Source organism: Leopardus geoffroyi, chromosome B4 (genome assembly GCF_018350155.1).
Source record: "Leopardus geoffroyi isolate Oge1 chromosome B4, O.geoffroyi_Oge1_pat1.0, whole genome shotgun sequence".
NCBI lineage: Eukaryota > Metazoa > Chordata > Mammalia > Carnivora > Felidae > Leopardus > Leopardus geoffroyi.
The window spans coordinates 70,331,597-70,352,150 of NC_059341.1; the positions used below are offsets into that span (position 1 = coordinate 70,331,597).

Here is a 20,554-nt window from a genome sequence, read left to right on the forward strand (position 1 = left end):
TGATTAAATTTAAATCGAGCCTTTGTTCTTATAGCAGTCCTTAGCTGTTGTGATGTTGGTGTATGTTTTTGGCAATAAGGCTGTTAGGCCTACCAAAGAAGTACCGTAAGCATTTTCATGCAGATAAATGGTTCCACAGGTTGTCAGTCTGCTAAGTCACTTGTTGATATGGGTGACTTGCTGTATCTTGTTTTTCTTCTTCATGCCTTTGAAGCTCAGATTTAGAGAGGTGTTTTTGTCCTCATTTTATTTTGGTCTTAGAGACTCGTTTCCAGTAGTACTATTAGATGTATCCTACTTGACCTAAATAATATAAGCAAATGTCTAAGGAGCTCTTTTATTTTACAGGATGAATCTGGCTACAGGTGGACAAGAGATGATCATTCCGCAAGCCGACAGCCTGAATACAGGTAAAAAGATAAACATAGTACCGTAACCACTCCAATACTTGATTCACTGAGACGTCTGAGGTTGAAATCTAATCTCACTGCTTATAGATGAAATATTTTTAATTAGTATTTAGAATTTTGAAAGCAACAAACATTATATTTTTGTGATTAATATAATAGCACTAATAGCTAACATTCTGTATCTATTGGCATTTTGTAATTGATAACAAAAAATAGTGTTTGAACTATTGGTATATTCTTATCAAATTATTAAATTATCTCTAATGTGTGATGTGGATTATAAGGTATCTGTTTACTTAATTAGAAAGTTAAGGCTTTTTTTTTTTTTTTCTGTCTAGAATATTTGAGTCATTACAAAGTTTCCTTTATTCTTATTTATTTATTTTAGAGAGCATGAGCAGGGGAGGGGCAGAGAGAGAGGGAGAGAGAATCCCAAGCAGGTTCTGTACTGTCAGCATAGAACCCAATGCAGGGCTTGATTCCATGAACTATGAGATCATGACCTGAGCCAAATTCACAAGTCAGACACTTAATTGACTGAGCCACCCAAGTGCCCCCAGAATTTCTTTTACTATAAGGCATTTTCTTAGTTGCTTTATTTTGACAAGTAAAGTTCTATTGGAAAGACACATTTTGGAAGGACCTCAGTCGTTGTTAGCCTTGGTTAATTATAGAGACATCTGATAGAATAGTTAGAAAAAAAAGATGGACAGATTCAGTCAAGTTTTTTTGTTGTTGTTTTTAATAACTTCACAAAGGAAGTAGTAGAAGTTCTAAAAGGAGCTTTTTAAAGATTTCTTGTGAGCTGTCAGAGAATAACCTATGGAGAATGGAAAGGCATCAACTGCTACAACTCTAGGTGCCAGAAGTAGACAACAGGATTCAGTGGATTAGAGCAAGGCAGTTTATTGCTCACAGCCCAGCAGTCATCAGGGGCATTGGCATGGTAGTGCTGGTTCCCTGCCCTCAAGTCCCATAGAGTGATGTGGTGGGCAGAGATGGTGGTCGTGCATAAAATGGGATGCACTGCAGCTGAGGAACACAGTGTCAAGAGCTTGCTACTTTTTTGTAGTAAACAGGAAGCAAGCCAGTCTTCTTTCACCGAGAGTGAGTAGTCACGCGGTGGTTATGCTGTGGTCACCTTGACGTATTTCATTGTATGACCGGTTATAGAAACTGTTCAGTGTCAGCAGATGGTTAGGTCTTGCAATTTGGAGTACACGGTAGGGATGTGCAGGGATGGTCTGAACCCATGGTGGACTGCCTCTCTCAAAAGAAATAATAGAGAAAATAGATGCTGAAAAATACTTTTTTTTTTTAAAGTTTATTTTGAGAGAGAGAGAGAGAGAGAGAGAGAGAGAATCAATCCCAAGCAGGCTCCATGCTCAGGTCAGGTCAGGTCAGGTCAGTATGGAACCTGACTCAGGGCTTGATCCCATGAACCATGAGATCATGACCTGAGTGGAAAGCAAGAGTCAGATGACTTAACCGACTGAGCCATCCAGGTGTCTTGATACTTTAATAAAATTTAATTACAGTATTAAACTTAACACAGTAATTATAAAGACTTTTGGCTACGAGTGGAAGAGAATTTCCTTTATCTAATAAATGGGGATTTGTACTGAATGATAAAGTTAGAAGCATTTGCTTTAAAATGAGAATGAAGCAAAGATGCCTGTTATCACTGCTTATATTTATCATGGTAATGGAGGCCTCAGCCTCTACAGTTAGACAAGAAAAATATATAAAAATTATGAGGGTTAGAATGAAAGAAGACTTTTTACAGATGATAAATTATCTATGTAGAAAATTCAAGAGAGTCCATCACTATTAGAACTATTAGGAAATTAGCAAAGTTTAGTTTAATAGCTGTTAGCATAAGTTAGAAAATGTAATTTAAAAATAGTTGCTGTGGCGTAAAAACTATAAGGAGTGATAGGAATAAATCTAACAAAATTGTGTGAGACCTATGTAGTTGAAATGGCACGTCATTTCTGAAGGACACTGAAGACCTGAATAAAAGGAGCAACATAGGGGCAACGGGGTGGCTTAGTGGGTTAAGCAGCTGACTCTTGATTTCAGCTCTGGTCATGATCTCTCAGTTCGTGGGATCGGACACCTCAAGCTCCATGCTGACACCAAGGATCCTACTTGGGATTCTCTGCCTGCCCCTGCACCCTCCCACGCCTCCCCTGCTCATGCTGTCTCAAAAAATAAACAAACATTAAAAAAAAGGGCACAACATGTGTGTGACATCCGTGGTTGGGAAGAGACTGTATCACGAACATACCAGTTCTCAAATTCAGGTGTTCCTTTAGTTTGGTTCCATTCCAAATTCTAGATTTTTTTCCCATGGAAGTTGGCAAGTTGTTTCTAAAATTACCATGGAGTAAAGGGCCAAATGGCAAAAATAGCCTTGAAAAAGATGTGAAGACCCAATATACTATCTATCATAACTTCTCAAGCTGTAGTATTGTAAACTGAAACAGAATAGGGAGTCTAGAAACAAACCTAGAGTATATCTAGGAATTTGGGATATAGCAACAGTGGCACTTCAAATCAAATGGGGAAGGAATGCAGTGCTGGGTCAAGCTGCCATCATTTGGGGGAGAAAAAGTGAAATTGAAAACCTGGTGTGTCAAAATATCTGGGTAATGAAGTCCTAAATATGAAAAGCAAAAGTGTAAGAAAAACTCTTTTGATTAGATTAGCTCATGGCTTATATTCACTCTAAAGAAACAGTTCTCGGGGTGCCTGGATGGCGCAGTCGGTTAAGCGTCCGACTTCAGCCAGGTCACGATCTCGCGGTCCGCGAGTTCGAGCCCCGCGTCAGGCTCTGGGCTGATGGCTCAGAGCCTGGAGCCTGCTTCCGACTCTGTGTCTCCCTCTCTCTCTGCCCCTCCCCCGTTCATGCTCTGTCTCTCTCTGTCCCCAAAATAAATAAACGTTGGAAAAAAAAAAAAAAAAAAAAAAGTTCTCAAGTTGATTTTTAGTTACATTGTTTTCAGTTTTTAAAATAATGGTATGTTTCTATCTTTATTTTCCCTTCTTGTCTTTTTTAGCACTTTATTATTTTCCTGCATGTGTATATAATTTTACATAAATGAAATAGGATATCATATATGGGACTCCTTGTTTCCCACAGTCATGTTAACAGTTTGGTGTATGTTCTGTATTTTTCTCTATATTCACAAACATTTGGGGTATTTGTTGTTAATGAGATCATATTATACATACTCTTCTCTAAGTTGCGTTTCTCATTCAGTGGCTTGTGGAAATCCCTCCAGGTTATTTGGTTTAACTTTTATTTGAATCTTTTTAATGGCTGAGTTCTATTCCATCTTGTGGACATACCAAATAATTAGTCGTTCATCTGTTGATGAATATTCACTTTGTTTCCAGTACAAAGTTTTGTCGTAATAAATCTGAGTATATAATGTCATTGTGAAATAGTACTTTGCTTTCTATGTGATAGACTGTCAAAAGTGGAATTTCTGGGTCATAGGGCAGATATATTTTACATTTTCATAGATACTTATGTATCTATTTTTGAAAAAATCTAACATTTTAATTTGATTACTTAGTTTATTTTTCTTATTTATAAGTATAATATAAGTAGCATTTTGGAATTTCTTTTTTTGTTGTGATTCCTAATTGCTCTTTTCTTTCTTTTTTAAATTTAAATCCAAGTTAACATACAGTATAATAATGATTTCAAGAATAGAATTTAGTGATTCATCAGAATTTTGGAGTTTCTTTTAAGAATTGCTGTAACTGTGTCCCATAGATTCTGATAGATAGCAATTTTTCTTTTTTTTTTTTTTTTACTGATTCTGACACAGTATATTCTATTCATTCTGTTATCAGAGAGTGTTGCCTGTACCTATACTCTGTTGTTTGAAATTTTTTGGTATAGAGTTCATTGTATATGGTATATTCATTCATTTGATAAATATTTATTGGGAGACTGGTATATGTCAGGTATTCTTTTAGCTCCGTGGATAAAAAGGTTCTCTTATTGGCCTACATTTTAATATGAATTGTAGATAGTAAACAGATAAAAAACAAAACCTAATTCTTATGAAGAAAAATAAAACAGGTTAGTGTTGTATAGATGGCTTCTTCCACATTTTCTTGCACCTTCACTTGATGTCTGGGTGTCTTCAGTAACATTCCAGGTATTACGTTATCACAGAAGCTATCAAAGAAGCCTCCTCTTACAGGCTAGCATCATTCTGTCTGTACATTGTTCCCTTAATTAGGTGGCCTCATTGAAGAGTTCCAAGCTTAAAGACTTTGTGAATAGGAAATAACTTTGTTCTAGGGGGAAAATAGCTGCATTGTAAACCATGCAGAGGGTGGTTGTAAGAGAATATGGTTCTGAGTATTTAGGAAAATATTTTAATTTAGTGTTTTGTTGGGTGTACGTGATAATTCTTTGTATTGTGGAAAGAAAATATTAGGATATTTAGAACATTTTATTTGAAACCATTTTTAAGTTTATAGAAAAGTTGCAAGAATAATTTAAAAAACTGCTATAATCTTCCACCAGAGACCCCCAGTAATGTCTCCCACAATGCCCCAATAATGTGTTTTTTAGCAAAAAGATCTATTCTGAATTTACAGGTCATATTTTTGTAGACTTCTTTAATCTGGAACCGTTCCTCAGTCTTTTCCTTGATTTTTATGGCTCATTGTTATGGGCAAGATGAATATAGGGTGGACATTTTTTAGAATGTTTTCAAATTTAGGTTTGTCTAATGTTCACGATTAGATTTAAGTTATGCATTTTTGTCAGGGCAGTCCCTGAAGTGATGCTGTATTCTTTTTATTGCATCCTGTTTGGTTGCGTAGGTTGTCATTTCATCCCCTTTTTGGTATTGTTGACTTTCATCACTTAAGATGGGGTCTGCAAAATTTCTTCACTGTGAAGTTAGCCTCCTCCCCTGAAATTAGTGTTCTGTGGGAACAGAAATAGTTTGAAACTATATGAGTATACCATTCTTCATCCCATTTTCACCCACTAGTGGTAGCCTGAATTATTATTATTTTTAAGGTTATTTATTTATTTTGAGAGGGGGAAGGGGAGAGAGAGAGACAGAATGAATGCAGGAGGGGCAGAGAGAGAGAGGGAGACAGAGAATCCCAAGCAGGCTTGGAGCCATCAGTGCAGAGTCCCATGTGGGGCTCAAACTCATGAACTGTGAGATCATGACCTGAGCCAAAACCAAGAGCCGGACGCTTAACTGACTAAGCCACCCAGGTGTCCTGGCTGAATTATTAATATAATGGTTTTTAATGGTGATTTTGTAATAGATTGTTCTTTCTATATTTATTATGCATGCTGTTACCTGGTATCAATTGTGAGAAAGAGCTTTCTCTCCATCACCTTTAAGAAAAAACAAATAAAACTTTGTTTATATCAGTATGGACTCATGGATTCCTTTTTTACTCAGTGTGTTACAGTCTGTTCCTATCATTTTTGATGCCTAGAGTTGGTCAGTGAGAATCCCTTCAAGGTAGCTTCTGTGTTTTTTTCAAAAAATACTTTGTTGTAGTGGCATATGTATGATATAAAATATCCCTTTTTCACAGTTTTTAAGTATACAACTCACTGGCATTAATTACATTCACAATGTTGGATAACCAGCACCACTATTTTCAAAACTTTTTTTTATCATCCCAAACAAAAATTATACTTTAACTGTCAAACAATAATTCCTTGTGCCTCCTTAACCACAGACCATGTCAGCCACATTCAACTTTTTGTCTTTAAGAATTTTTCTATCATAGGTATTTCATGTAAGTGGAATCATACAGTATTTGTCCTTTTATGTCTGGCTTCTATCACTTAGCATGATTTTTTTAAAGTGATTTTAAGTGTTTATTTATTTTGAGAGCAAGAGAGAGTGCCTGAGTGGGATAGGGGTGAGAGAGAGGGGGAGAGAGAATCCCAAGCAGGCTCTGTACTGTCAGCACAGAGTCTGACATGGGGCTCAAATCCACAAACCATGAGATCGTGACCTGAGCCGAAATCACGAGTTGAATGTCCAACCAACTCAGCCACCGAGGCACCCCTAGCATGATGTTTTCAAGGTTCATCCGTGGTGTAACATGTCAAAACATTGTTCCTTTTTATTGGTGAATGATATTCCATGTTATGTATTTACCATATTTTATTGGTTCATCTTCTGTAGGATACTTGGGTTGTTTCTACCACTTGGCTCTTGTAAATAATGCTGCAGTGAACATCGACGCATAAGTATCTGTTTTGAGTCTCTGTCTTAAATTCTTTTGGGCTTGTACGTAGGAGTGGAATTGCTGGGTCATATGGTACTTGTCTGTTTAGCTTTTTGAGGAACCACCAAACTGATTTCTGTAGTGGCTGTACCATTTTTACATTCCTACCAGTGTATGAGGTTCCCAGTTTCTTCACATACTCACCGCCTTTTTATATTCCTTTTATTGTGTGTGTGTGTGTATGCAAGGGCATTCTGTTAAGTGTTTAAAATTTTTTTTTAATATTTATTTATTTTTGAGAGAGAGAGAGAGAGAGAGAGAGAGCATGAGTGGGGGAGGGGCAGAGAGAGAGGGAGACACAGAATCTGAAACAAGCTCCAGGCTCCGAGCTGTCTGCACAGAGCCCGATGCAGGGCTCGAACTCACAAACTGTGAGATCATGACCTGAGCCGAAGTCAGTCAATTGACTGAGCCACCCAGGCACCCCTCTGTTAAGTTTTTTTAAAAATTGAAACCTGGATTACAGTTCTTTCAGGTTCTAGTTATTTTGTAAATATGATACAGCCATAGCAAGGTTATCTCCTAAAATATTCACAGGCACTATCTATGTAATGAAATGATTGATTCATTTATTCATTGTGTATTTTTTAAACTATTACATGGTGTTGTGAGAATGAAAGTGAGTAAAAGCTAGTAGAAGGAGGTTATGTTCTTTGTGGTCAGAAAAGGGAAGGAAGAAATACTCTGAAATAACTAATGTAGAGGAGAGTGGGGTGGGTTGTACTTTCTGTGGTAAGTAATGACACTGAAGGAATTCAGAAGAATGATGCTAAGTAGGATGATGAGGACAGACTGAGGAGGAGAGATCATTTGTGTTGAATCCCTGAAGGCGGGTTAGCATTTCTGTGGGAAGAGATGGATAGAGCTGAAGGCAGACTAAGTGGCTGGCACATGATAAGCAAGTGCATGGTATGCAACTGATGAGGCCATTCTGGCTGAAGCACAGGTACTAGTGGACATCTGAGTTGCTGGAGTCTGGCAGACAGCGAGTGGGAATAAAATTGCATAGAGGTCAGGTCTAGAGAGAAATTTGGAGGAATCGGTGGCATAAAAGTGATCTTTGAATCGGGCTTTGGTTTCTTGTTCCTTGAAGAAAGTTTTATAGGCAGGGGGGATGATTCTCTTTCAGGTGTGACATCAGCTGGCATTGAATACGTAGAGAAAAGGTAAGAGGCAGCAGAGAGGAGTTGGAGGGTTGGTGTGGCACAGCTTTTGTATGTTTCTTCTTTAAAACCTGAGGTGAGGGGTGCCTGGGTGGCTCAGTTGGTTAAGCGTCTGGCTCCAACTCCATGATCTCATAGTTCATGGGTTTGAGGCTTGCTTTGAAATATGTGTCTCCCCCTCTCTCTGCCCCTCTCCTGCTTGTGTTCTATCTCTCTCTGTCTCTCAAAAATAAATAAACATTAAAAAAAAAAACAACACCTGAGATGAAAGGAAGGGAGGTAGAGAGTTTGGGATTATGCTTGGGTGAATAATTGCGGTGGGGGTCTTCCCTAGAAGGTCACACATCTTGGAAACTCAATGCTGAACTACAGCTCAATGAAATCTTGTTGAAACTTATATTCGTTAAGACCTTTAAAAAAAAAAAGGAACATGATCTAGTTTTAGCTAAATCTAGTATGTGTGTATATGAAAATGAATGCTGGTTTTGAAATTCAGTGCATGCAATGTCTCTTTTCATTTAAATAAATATTTCCTGTATTTTCTTTTAAATGATTTTATGAAGATTTTCAGTGGAGCCCTGTACATATTAACAATTTCAACATTTCCTTTGCTCTTTTCCACCATTAATTTACTTATTTCACGAGATAGGTGTAAATTACATTATGCCGTCTACCTGACTCTCAGGCAGTTTTTCATTTATGGCAAGTCATTTACTGTAGTTAGATAAATCATGTTAATATGGGTGTGTTTTATAACATAGGCTTTTCTGGAGGCTTTTTTTTTTTTTTTTTTTTTTTTTTGAGGTATAATCAGCATGTTGTTCACATCCTTTTAATTGTTTTTGTTTCCAGAGGCTTTACATGAATTTTTTTTTTTTGAGGTATAATTGACATATTATCCTTATCATTTCGTTGTTATTATTGTTGCCATCTTGGTAAGTGTGAAGTTGTATCTTATGGTTTTGATTTGCATTTCCCTATTGGTTCATGATGAGCACCATTTTCTGTGCTTATTGGTCATTTGTATATTTTCTTTGAAGAATTATCTACTCATTTTTGGGTCCATTTTACAATTAGGTTGTCTTTTTGTTTTTGAGGTTTAGAAGAGTTCTTTACATATTCTGCTACTGAAATCTTTATCAGATATATGGTTTGCAGTATTCTATTCTTTTGGTAATATTCTTCAATGTTCAACGTTTTAATTTTAATGAAGATAAGCAAAGAATGCAAGGCCTTGACCACCTTTTACCCATGAATTTGTAGTGAGCAGTCTTGAAAGATAAGGTAATGCCTTCCTCTGTGTCAAAGAGCAGGCTTGCTTTTTGCCTGGTGTAAAAATAGTGGCTTCCCCAAGTTCAGTGTTCCCTAGTTCTGAACCAAACCCACCCTGTGTGTAGTATTGATCTTGGCTTATATAACATCACTCCTGTGGGACTTGGTACCACGGGGAGCTGGTGCAAACAAGCCAGTGCTGTGTTGCTTGCTGTGCTGAGAAAAAAGTTGTTTGTCCCAGGAGTCTTGTGTCTTCTACCAATATCCATAAAATACTAACAGTCTAACTTACTAGCTTGTAAGTAGGGTAAAATCTGATCCCAGACTTAAAACCAGTGTCCTCAATATTTTTGCTCACATTTTTGTATGTAGTTAGTCTTCTGGTCCCTTGGGTCTTCCTTCTTGCTCTCTCCACCACTTTACTTTTGCAGGTTGCCATCACTGGCTGCTGCTGGCCCACGTTGCTTGCACCATCTTCCATAGGTCTATCGCTGGTTGTGGAACTTTCGGTTTATAATGAATCTTTTTCACTTTCTGTTTTATGTGTTTCATGTTGTAGGACATTATGTACTTTATAAATCCAACGTATATATATTAGCGTTTCATGTCAAATAAGTGTGGGATCATTGGAAGCAACTGGATTAAATAACCGCTAATAAAAGAAAAGGGAATGTATTGTTTTCTATCATCCTCCCACACCCCCACCCTAACTCTGGAAGTTACCACTTTCTTATTTAATAGAGCCACTTACCTGATAATTTGTCCACATTTTAAGTGTGTTATCACCTATTCATCATGGTTCTATATAGACAGTGTTTTTATTATCTCTTTGTTCAAAACACACTTGTAGACAAAATTCAGAATAGATTAGAATCCATTTCATTTTACATTCAAGGAACATGTCCTACTTTACCAAGGGTTATTAATTTAGACTGAATGAGGTAGGTTTTAACAGTAATTTTCCCCCTGTAGTTATGAGGTCTTAGAATAAACTTGAGGATGGCACTGATGTAAAGTATTAAATAGTATTTGGAAATATGGAACAAGAGGGGCAGCTGGGTGGCTCAGTTTATTGAGTCCGATTCTTGATTTCTGCTTAGGTCATGACCCCGTGGTCATGGAATTGAGCCTTGTGTCGGGCTTCACGCTGAGCGTGGAACTTGCTTAGGATTCTCTTCCTCTGCCCCTTGCCCCTGCTTGTGCATTCTCTATCTCTCTCTCTAAAATAACAACAACAACAACAACAACAAAAACCCAACTACAACAAGAGTGTCACCAAGTGGCCAGCATACTTTATTTTTAAATGCTGAAGGTTTTTTCTGTATTCACATATGAAAAAAATTTTTAATGTTTATTTTTTGAGAGAGAGAGAGAATGCAAGCTGGGGAGGGGCAGAGAGAGAAGGAAACACAGAATCCAAAGCAGGCTCCAGTCTCTGAGCTGTCAGTACAGAGCCTGATGTGGGGTTTGAACTCATGAACCACGAGGTCATGACCTGAGCTGAAGTCTGATGCTTAACCGACTCAGCCACCCAGGCGCCCCCACATAGGAACATTTTGATTAAATAGTTCAATATTTTTATACCTATTAATTTTTTTAAAACACATTTAATTTGTAATTTTATTATAGCGATTCCGTCTTCTTAGGTAATACACAATTTTAACAGAGAAAAATACTATCAAACATTTTGATTTATTAGTTTAGTGGTATAAATGCTTACATGTTTACTTTGTATAGGCCACTGCTTATATCACTGGCTTCCAGTCTAGTAAGTGAGATAGATGCACAAGAAGATAGCCTAGTATGATATATTCTGAAGTTGCATAAAATGGTGTCGGAAGACAAATAAAGAAGCATTTACCTTGTTCTGGGGTTTTATTAAAGATTTCCTGTAGGAGCAGATAATATGAACAAAACTTGAAGGAAAATTAAGAGTTAACCAGAAGAAGAGTAATGGGAAACATGTTCCTACAGAAGGAGAGGCATAAGCAAGCTGTATAAAGCAGGATGTGTCGAGGTATTAATGGATGCTTATATGTGACCTAGGAAGAAATTGTGAATTTTAAATTATAGCTAATAAGTCTGAATAAGCAGTTTTAAAAATACAGCTTTATTCTATTCACAGTGGGGAGCTCTTGGAAAATTTTAACTTGGTATACAGGCTAAGGTAACCCAATTGGAATGTTTTGTTTTTTACTCTAGAGGATGACTTTTTAAAGGTGGCACTGGAGATGGAACAAGGAATGAATACGTGAAGTAGAGAGGGGGTTGGAGAAAAAGGGTTAAATTTGATAAATGTTCAGGAAGTGAAAAATCAGCAAGATGTGGTTGTTGGATGTGGGAATAAAGACAAGGGAAATATCCGGGTTTTTGTTTACTGTGTGTAAAATAATACCATTACCTGAGATTGGCATATAGAAGGAATGGTTTCAAGGGAGGAGCTACATTCAAAATTGAGATTGTCCAAGGAGAGGATGTAGTTAGACAAGAGCAGTGAATCGAGGTCAGAACCCTCGGCTTTTATGTAAGTGATGGAAAATAAAAATTTTTAAACCACATTTGGGGTCATCAATGTCTGATGCAACTGAGTACTCTAGTAACATAAAGATTAAAATATCTCTTGGTTTTATCTGTGTCAGGATGAATGAGATGTGAGGGGGTAGATTGAAACTGGGTGGATAAGTTTTCAAAAAATACTTAGATGTAAAGTAGGGAATGACATATGTTCAAAATGCAGGGGACTTACAGGTATCCGTGAGGTGAAGGTGGAAAAGGACACTGGCTAAAGGAAGATCACCTAAAACTTCTTTAAAAGGTGATCAGTGACTTGAGCATATTTATAGGTTGAAAGGAAAAGAGAAAGGTTGAAGGTACAAGGCAGAAAAGGGAAACCTGGCGAAGCAAGATGTATGAGGGCCAGGATGAACTGCATTTATTGAAGGACTAACTTTCAGCAGGGGGCAAAATCATATCCTGGGAAAGAAAGGATGAAATTAGGGATGGGGCAGATGAAGGCAAATTGGGGAAGAAGGGATTTGGACTGGCAGCTGAGGTGGTTCATATGTGAAGACCCCTGTATTTTTTAGGAAAGTTAGGTAACTAAGAGGGGAAGTTTTGGTGCTAGATTAGAGGACTTTGGGAGAATTATCAGGGTATAGAATAGTTGCTGATGTGAATGGAAGATTGAGCTCAGTAATGATACATAAAAATATTACTAGTGGAATTGAAGGCACAGTGGAAATTAGAGATCATGTATCCATAGAGGGTCCAATCTTTAGACCTAGTGACAATCAACTATACTAGTTAAGAAATCACATATTTTGGAATTAATTCAGGTTTGGGTTTGGCTAAGACGATGTATCAGAATTGCCAGGACGGAAAGTTGTTGGTATTCATCATGGATCAAATACTACAGTTGAGGCAAGTGAGGCTAGGATGGGGTTTGTGAATTGCTAGAAAATATAGGAGACTTACTGGTATCCATGAGGTGGAATTGTTGTAGTAGTGGCAAAACTGAAGGATAAGAATGCAGTATTGGATTCTGATGAAGAGCACTTGTGGGTAGTAAGTGGCAAGGTTTAGAATTCAAGCATGTGGCTAAGATATTGTGAGGAGGTAGGAGGTAGTCAGAGAGTTACTACAACATTGCACAGATGATCCACATGAATTTTGAAAGTCACCCATGATGTGCGTAGGATATGTTACAGTGTAGACTGTGTCATTGGGTTTAGGAAATGTGGGAAAGTTATCAGGAGGTTGGTAATGTGGGCAATCATGGGATAGCACAAACTTAGGTAGTTTGTTGGGCTCTTTCCCCCTTTTCTTGGAGGATGCAGGATTTAGAATATAATCCTGTCTCATATACCTCAGGACCTTGAGTCAGTCATCAGTGTGTACTTAGTACTCAAGAGTTTTACAGGAGGTATTTGTGTTCAAATACCGGGTTTCACTTAAAGAAGTTGGAGGGATTGGTTTATGAAGAGGCTGAGGATGTAAATAAAAGCATTTACAAGATCAACTCAGATTACTGTATTTTGTTATTTATGTATATACAAATACAGTTATTGAGCATAAAATACTTGTAATACTTAGAGGAAAGCAGTTAACATATTTGTTTATCTGTGGTAGTAATGCCCCTGTCAGTGGAAATAACTCATGTATCTACAGAGGCCATTCAGGGAATGTAAACAAATGCGGGAGTCAGATTGGAGCAAAGCTGATCTTTGCTGTTTGGGAATATAAGCACACCGTGACCTGCTTAAAAAGAAGTCAGAAATCAGATTTTTAAATGTTAAGTCTCTTGAGTTTTCGGTGTTTACAACTAAGTAAAACCAGAGTTTGCAATCTCTTAACTAAGGCAACAATCTGAGACTATGATTTGAAGAGCATATAATAGCAGTTTGTCTAATACGGTGGTTTATGGTGGAGTGACAGCAGTCCCCAAACCGTAGGATAATGTTAACAATGACTTCCCGGCACCTTCTCTCATTTATGGTAACTTCATCTATTTTGTCCTCAGCAGCAGTTATTTCCTTTGCTTATGTTTTTAAAACTTGTGTTCATAAGATTCATAAGAATCACAGAGAAGCTCATTAAAAATGAAAATGTGCAGGGCGCCTGGGTGGCTCAGTCGGTTGGGCGTCCGACTTCGGTTCTGGTCATGATCTCGCAGTCTGTGAGTTCGAGCCCCGTGTTGGGCTCTGTGCTGACAGCTCAGAGCCTGGAGCCTGCTTTGGATTCTGTGTCTCCCTCTCTGCCTCTCCCCACTCATGCTCTGTCTCTCTGTCTGTCTCTCTCTCTCTCTCTCTCTCTCTCTCTGTCAAAAATAAATAAACGTTCAAACAAAAAATTTTTTTAAAACAAAAATATCCAGGCTTTGTCTTAAGAGATTCTGATTCAGTAAGTGGAGACTTGGAATCTGAGTCTCTAGCCCCCTGGATGATTGTGATACAGTAGGTCTGGAGACTGAAGTTTGAGAAACACTGACCTATACTGTCTGCTGCTGATGATAGATAAATCTCTATCTGTAACCTTGGCTTCTTTCTGAGATCTACATTTCTACGTCCATCTATTAGACACATCTTCATTTGTGAATCCCACACTTTCATTGAAATGAGACATCATTCTTGGAAAGACTTCGACTACTTCTCCACACATCTTAGGCACACAGGTGGACTACATTTCCCAGTCTTCCTTCCTGATAGTTGTGGCCATGTGGCTAATTTATCTCCAGTTCTAATGGGTATAAGTAGAACTCTTGCACACACATTTACCTTTCCACATTTTGTGGGGTGGGCCCTAGAATGGAATGACGGCAGTCTTGTGATTTTGGAAGCCATATGTTGAAATAGAGGGGTCAAGCCTGGGGTCTTAGATGATTGTCTGGAGCAGAATCTCTCACTCTGGAATGCCGGCCCTAGACTGTTTTGTGACAGATGAACGCCTTTTGTGTAATGACTCAAGATTACATTTTTCAGTATTTATGTTATAGCAGTGTAGGCATATCTTAACCTCTATAATAGTTAGCACCATTGTAGGTGTTAGAGATCAAATGTGATCAGCTGTGAATAACACAGATACCTAAGGCCCAGATTCTAACTGGGAGATCTCTCAGTCCATATCTCGTACCTAGAATGCTTTTGACATAAAGATGTGGTTTTGTGGAAAGAGCTCTGGACTTGGGCCACCAAACTTCTCAACTCTGCTGCAAGATTGTTTGATTTTGGGGTACATACAATAAAGGGTAGTGTGGGAAGTCACAAGACCACTGGTACTCTTGTTTCCACATTTAAGAGAAGACATTTGAGGTCTGCACTTATTTTTGTTTGCAGTATAAGTTACCAAGCCTCTTTCTCAAAATGATTCTTGAAATCTTAATTCTTTTTAAAGTTCCTGTTGACTAGAAATGAAGTAGCCAATATTTTGCGTGGAATAATTGTACATGTTGTATGTGGTAGGTCCTGAATAAGAAGTAAACTGCCTTCATTCTCCCCCTTTTTTCTCTCCCCCCTACTTTACTGAATTTTACTCTTAACCAGTAAATATACCCATGGAAACTGAGGGGTCCATCACAACTTGTCTGGTTTGACTGGTGTGAGGGGCTAGAATTACCTCGGGGGTGTATATTTGTAAGGGGAGAATCATGAGCTTCATAAATCTACATTTGAAGCCAGCATCCAAAGTATTTATAATGTAGGTGGTCCCAGGAACACATTTTGAGAAACAGTTCTTTGTAGGCCATTAGTTCTTCCCATCTTCCACTCTCTTGGTGACTTTTCCTTCTGTACATGCCTAGAATTATGGCTGAAATGTTAGTGATACAGTCGAAGACACTATCTTAAATCTCAAGTTATGTACTTTTTTGGTAATAAAAAAATCACGGGGCGCCTGGTGGCTCAGTGGGTTAAGTTTCTCACTTTGGCTCAGGTCATGATCTCATGGGATTTGTGAGATTGTGGGTTTGATCCCCATGTCAGGCTATGTACTGACAGCATGGAGCCTGGATCCTGGTTCATATTCTGTCTCTCTCTCTCTCTGTCTCTCTCTCTCTCTGTCTCTCTGTCTCTTTCTCTCTCTCAAAAATAAATAAGTGAACATTAAACAAAATTTTTTAAAAATCGGGGGTGCCTGGGTGGCTTAGTCTGTTTAGCAGCTGACTCTTGATTTCAGCTCAGGTCATGATCTCATGGTTTATGAGACTGAGCCCTGCATTGGGCTTAAGATTACCTCTCCCTGTCCCTCTACTCCTCCCCTGCTTGCACGCATACATGTTCTCTCTCAAAAAAAAAAAAAAAAAAAAAAAATCCGTTAAATATGTGGGCTTTTTTTTCCTCCCTTTGAGCCTTCATAGTAAGCATTTCAGTTGTACTGTTATATATGTAAAGATTCTTTTGATTTCCCTTGTAATTTGGTGTATTGAATCCATTATGTGTTTGATGTCCTCATTTTCATCATGGCTAGAAACTCCATATATGATTTTGAAGTTTTGAGGTAAAGTTTTCTTTTTTTTTTTTTTAAACAGTTTTTAACGTTTATTTATTTTTGAGAGGGAGAGACAGAGTGCAAGCAGGGGAGGGGCAGACAGAGAGAGAGGGGGAGACACAGAATCCAAAGCAGGCTCCAGTCTCTGAGCTGTTGGCACAGAGCACGATGCGGGGCTCGAACCCATGAACCGCAAGATTGTGACCCGGGCCAAAGTCAGAAGTTTAACTGACTGAGCCACCCACGTGCCCCGGTAAAGTTTTCTTTGTATGGTGAATGGAACTTCATCATATTTGCAGTGCAAAGTTTTTACCGTGTGATTGTGTAATGGAATTGGCATTAAAAATATGCCCAAGTTTCCAGTATCCCATTACTCTGTTCAGTAGGCTTTAGGGCCATTGTGAAAACAAAAACCAAAATTCTTTCTTAAAATCAGGATGACACTTGCACAAAAAAAATTTTACTGGCTGATGTTGATGAATTTTATAGCTAATCAGGAGTGTTGGGACTAACATGTAGTTAGAAAAAACGTGTGAATAAAGTTGTGATATTTCTATCAACCAGTCTTTCCCTTTTAATTTTTTTGGGTTAACATATAATAACCTAGAGATTCATGTTTTGTATTCTGAGAACTTTGTGACAATTGTATACATATATTGTTCTTCAGGAAACAGGACTATATTTTAAGAATGTCTACCTTAAATTCATTTTACTTCTGTAACTTTAAATACATAGATTTTCATGTTAAAAATGGAATTTTTACATTTGAAGTAATTTTAACAAATCTTAACTAATGGCCAGGAAAACAGAAACCACCAAGTATGTCAGAGGGTTTGAGTCATTAGCTGACCAGGGTCACCTTACAGAATTTAGGTCATATGAAGCCAGGCTAGTTTATTTCCAGCTCACCCTGCTGTTATTGTGTAGCCCTTTGAGCTTTCAACCCTTTTTCCTTTGTAAGATCTGGACTGTTTTTATATCCTAATCCTGTGAAGCCATCAAAATTATTTTTCAGAGCTGCTGCTTCTGAAATTGGCAGATCTATAAAGAGAAAAGTAGTTCAAAAAAGACAGGTCCAGATCTCTTAGCTTCCTATTTGTCTTGCATATTGATATCAAAGTTCTTTATTGTTAGTTCTCTTACGATTCTCAGCAGTTTGCTTAAAGAAAAAAAAAAAACAAAACTCCAGTGTTCCTGGATTTTCTTTAGCATTCCAGTTAGAATTACCCAATTCCAAATTTTTGGATATAGAAGTATTTTTTTGAATGTGGCAGTGGTGTTTTGTTGAAGTAGCAAAAATTGATGTGCATCTTGAAGTAATGATATCTTTGCTTTGAACTCTGAGAAATAGAAATATTTTTCAATGGTATGCCAAAAATTTTATAGTAGAAAATGTCTATTAAATATATGATACAGAATTAAAACCCTGAGTGAGTGCACAGAAATATAAGCTGTTAGACCAAGGGCAACAGAATGCTTAAATTTTTTAAATTTGTAATTATTTTTTTGTTAGTTTATTCATTAGTCATTTGAAAGCATTTAGTAGCAGGCACCAAGATTTGGGAAACACTGAGAAGAAAAAAAAATCTTTAAATTTAGAGGCGCCTGGGTGACTCGGTTGGTTAAAGCATCTGATCTCAGCTCAAGTCATGATCTCACATTTTGTGAATTTGAGTATGAAGCCTGTTTGGGATTCTCTCTCCCTCTTCCTCCCCCACCCCCTCCCCATCTTCCCCTGCTTACATCCCCCCCTCATAAATAAATAAAGTTAAAAAAAATCTTTAAATTTAACCTTTTGTTATAAAGGGTTATTTTTTTAATGTTTTATTTGTAAAAGATTGTCTTTAAATCTGTTCACTGACTTCTGTAGGTTGGGTAAAGAGAATCATGATATTTGGAAAAAATGTTAAGAATTGCAGTGTTAAGGTAACATTTTTCTGAATAAAGGAAAAGTAAATAAGAACAAAACTAAATAACAGCATAATATAAGTTGCAAAGAGAATATCCTGAGGTGGAGCATCCAATTTATGTTGCACTGATTTCTCAGTGGTCCACTGGGCAGATGACCTGACACCATGTTGGTGGATGAATGCCACAGTGATCAAAACAAACCATTAAAATGTATTAATGATTTAAATCTGTTTTTTTTTAATGTTTATTTATTTTTGAGAGAGAGAGGCAGAGTGCGAGCGGGGGAGGGACAGAGAGAGAGGGAGACACAGAATCCAAAGCAGGCTCCAGGCTCCTAGCTGTCAGCACAGAGCCCAACACGGGGCTCGAACTCATGAACCGTGAGATCATGACCTGAGCCAAAGTCGGATGCTTAACCAACTGAGCCACCCAGGTGCCCCAGCTTTAGAGCCCTTTTTAGCATGTAATTTAAAACCTGCTATTTTGATACAGAATGATTTGTTTCCTATAGACTTATAATTAGTATTTTTTCTCATGAGAGGTCTTTCTCTTCTGTCCCTTCCTTGGAAACATTTAGCTTTTTAACCAGCCAGAATTTATCATGATATGTGTTACAAGAAGGGAATCAATTGTTCTTCTCCCTAAATTGTCTCACAGTTAAGGTAAAATGTTTTAAGACTTGAGGATCCATGTGTTTGGGGAAGGTTAAAAATGAGATCACTGCAACAAAACGACGAAAACCTAAAACTATAATAATAGATACCATTCATTGCAAAGTTGCTGTGTTCAGAGAAGTAAGGAAAATGAAGCTCAGAGAGGTTTAAGTAAATTAAGGGCAAAAGGCCATGTATAAGCAGATGAACTAACTTTTGAATCTGTATCTGCCTGTATGGTGTGTTCTGAGAAGTACCACTGTAAATAAATATGTTTAATTTTATTAAACTTAGTTTTTCCCAAAGTTATTTACCCATAGAACCCCTCTTTGGATTTTGTGGTGAGATCAAAAACACCAACATCTCGTGGGTTAGTATTTTTTGGAACATATTTTGAGAAGGGCTTTTTATTATGAAGTCAGGTCTCTGGTAAAAAAGAAGGTGTAAGTCAGCTAAAACATATTCTTCTATCATGGTGTAATTGCTTTCCAAAATATAGCTTCTAAAGTGCAAAATTTTAAGATACTGGCAAGGGCTGGGGTCAAAAAAAAAAAAAATCCCAATACATTTCTTTGTATTCTGTGAGGAATATGAAGCTGTAAATAACCTCTTTATTCTTTGTTTGAAAACAGGAGGTATGTAATTGTTGAGGTCAGGGATCAGCAAACTACAGCCCATGGGCCAAATCCGACCAACTGTCTTTTCTGGTAAATTTTATTGGAACACAGCCAGGCACGTTTGTTTACATATTGTTTATGGCTATTGTTGTGCTACAGTAGAATGTTGAAGAGTTGTGGATGGAGACCATATAGCCCACAAAGTCTTTGGCTCTTTACAGCAAATTTTTGTTGACCCCCCCCACCCCCCAGTTTAGTGAGTGGTCTTTTTGCCTACTTTTTATTTTGTATGTGCTTCATCTGTGTGTACTCTCTGAATTCCATAACTGAAGTTCTTGACATTGAATTATCTACAATTCATCCTCGGTAAAGGAAATTCCTTGGGAAATCAAGTTGAAGTCTTGTTCCAGAGGTTTTATTATTATGAGTAGGTTTTAAACTCCTAATATGGAAGATTCCATAGTTTTGCTTTTCTGAAGGATAAAGCTATCAAGCAGTTATACTGGCACATTTAGCTATTTTTTGTTGCAAACCTTTATTGATTTGATGGAAATCATAGTAGGGTAATACTGTCAGAAGTAGCTAACATCTGGGGTGCATGGGGTGCATGGGTAGCTCGGTTGGTTGAGCGTCTGACTTCTGCTCAGGTTATGATCCCACACCTCGTGAGTTCAATCCCCTCATCCCCTCATCAGGCTTACTGCTGTCGGTGTAGGAGCCTGCTTTGAATCCTCTGTCTACGCCCCCCTCCCCATTGCCCCTCCCGACTGCATGCTGTCTCTCTCTCTCTCTCTCTCTGAAGATAAACATTAAAAAAAAAAAAAGAAGTGGCTAACATCTGTTGCGTGCTATGTATCAGGCTCTTTTCTAAGCACTTTACATATGTTATCTCATTTACTCCTTGTAACAACTCTGTGAGGTAGGTAATATTATCCCTACTTTTATAGATGAGGAAATTAAGGCATAAAGAGTTAAGTAACTTGCTTAATGTCATAAAGATAATAATGACTTTGGAAGGGTCTTTCAGTATTTGGACGGCTAGTTCACGAAGGCTTTAATAGGTCTTAACCCCCTTTCTCTACTAGGTGATGCTTCTGTAAATCCCTGTAGATAAGGCTAGTATTTGAAACTTTGGTGCTCTATAATTCTGTAAACTCTCAGAAAACCCTCTGACTCCATCATTATGCCCTTCACATCAACATGTGATGCTTTTACAGAGCAGTTAGTCTGATCACTATAAACATAAA

The 20,554-nt window shown here is 37.7% G+C and overlaps 1 protein-coding gene across 13 annotated transcripts in view; it reads left to right on the plus strand.

Moving 5' to 3' along the window:
- PPHLN1 (periphilin 1) overlaps window positions 1-20,554 on the plus strand; it is a 135,101-nt gene that overhangs the window by 27,399 nt on the left and 87,148 nt on the right. For all 13 annotated transcript variants that reach the window (XM_045465845.1, XM_045465838.1, XM_045465843.1 and 10 more), the window contains one exon: window positions 349-410. In XM_045465845.1, the coding sequence (XP_045321801.1) occupies window positions 349-410 (62 nt within the window). The remainder of the gene's footprint in view (window positions 1-348; window positions 411-20,554) is intronic.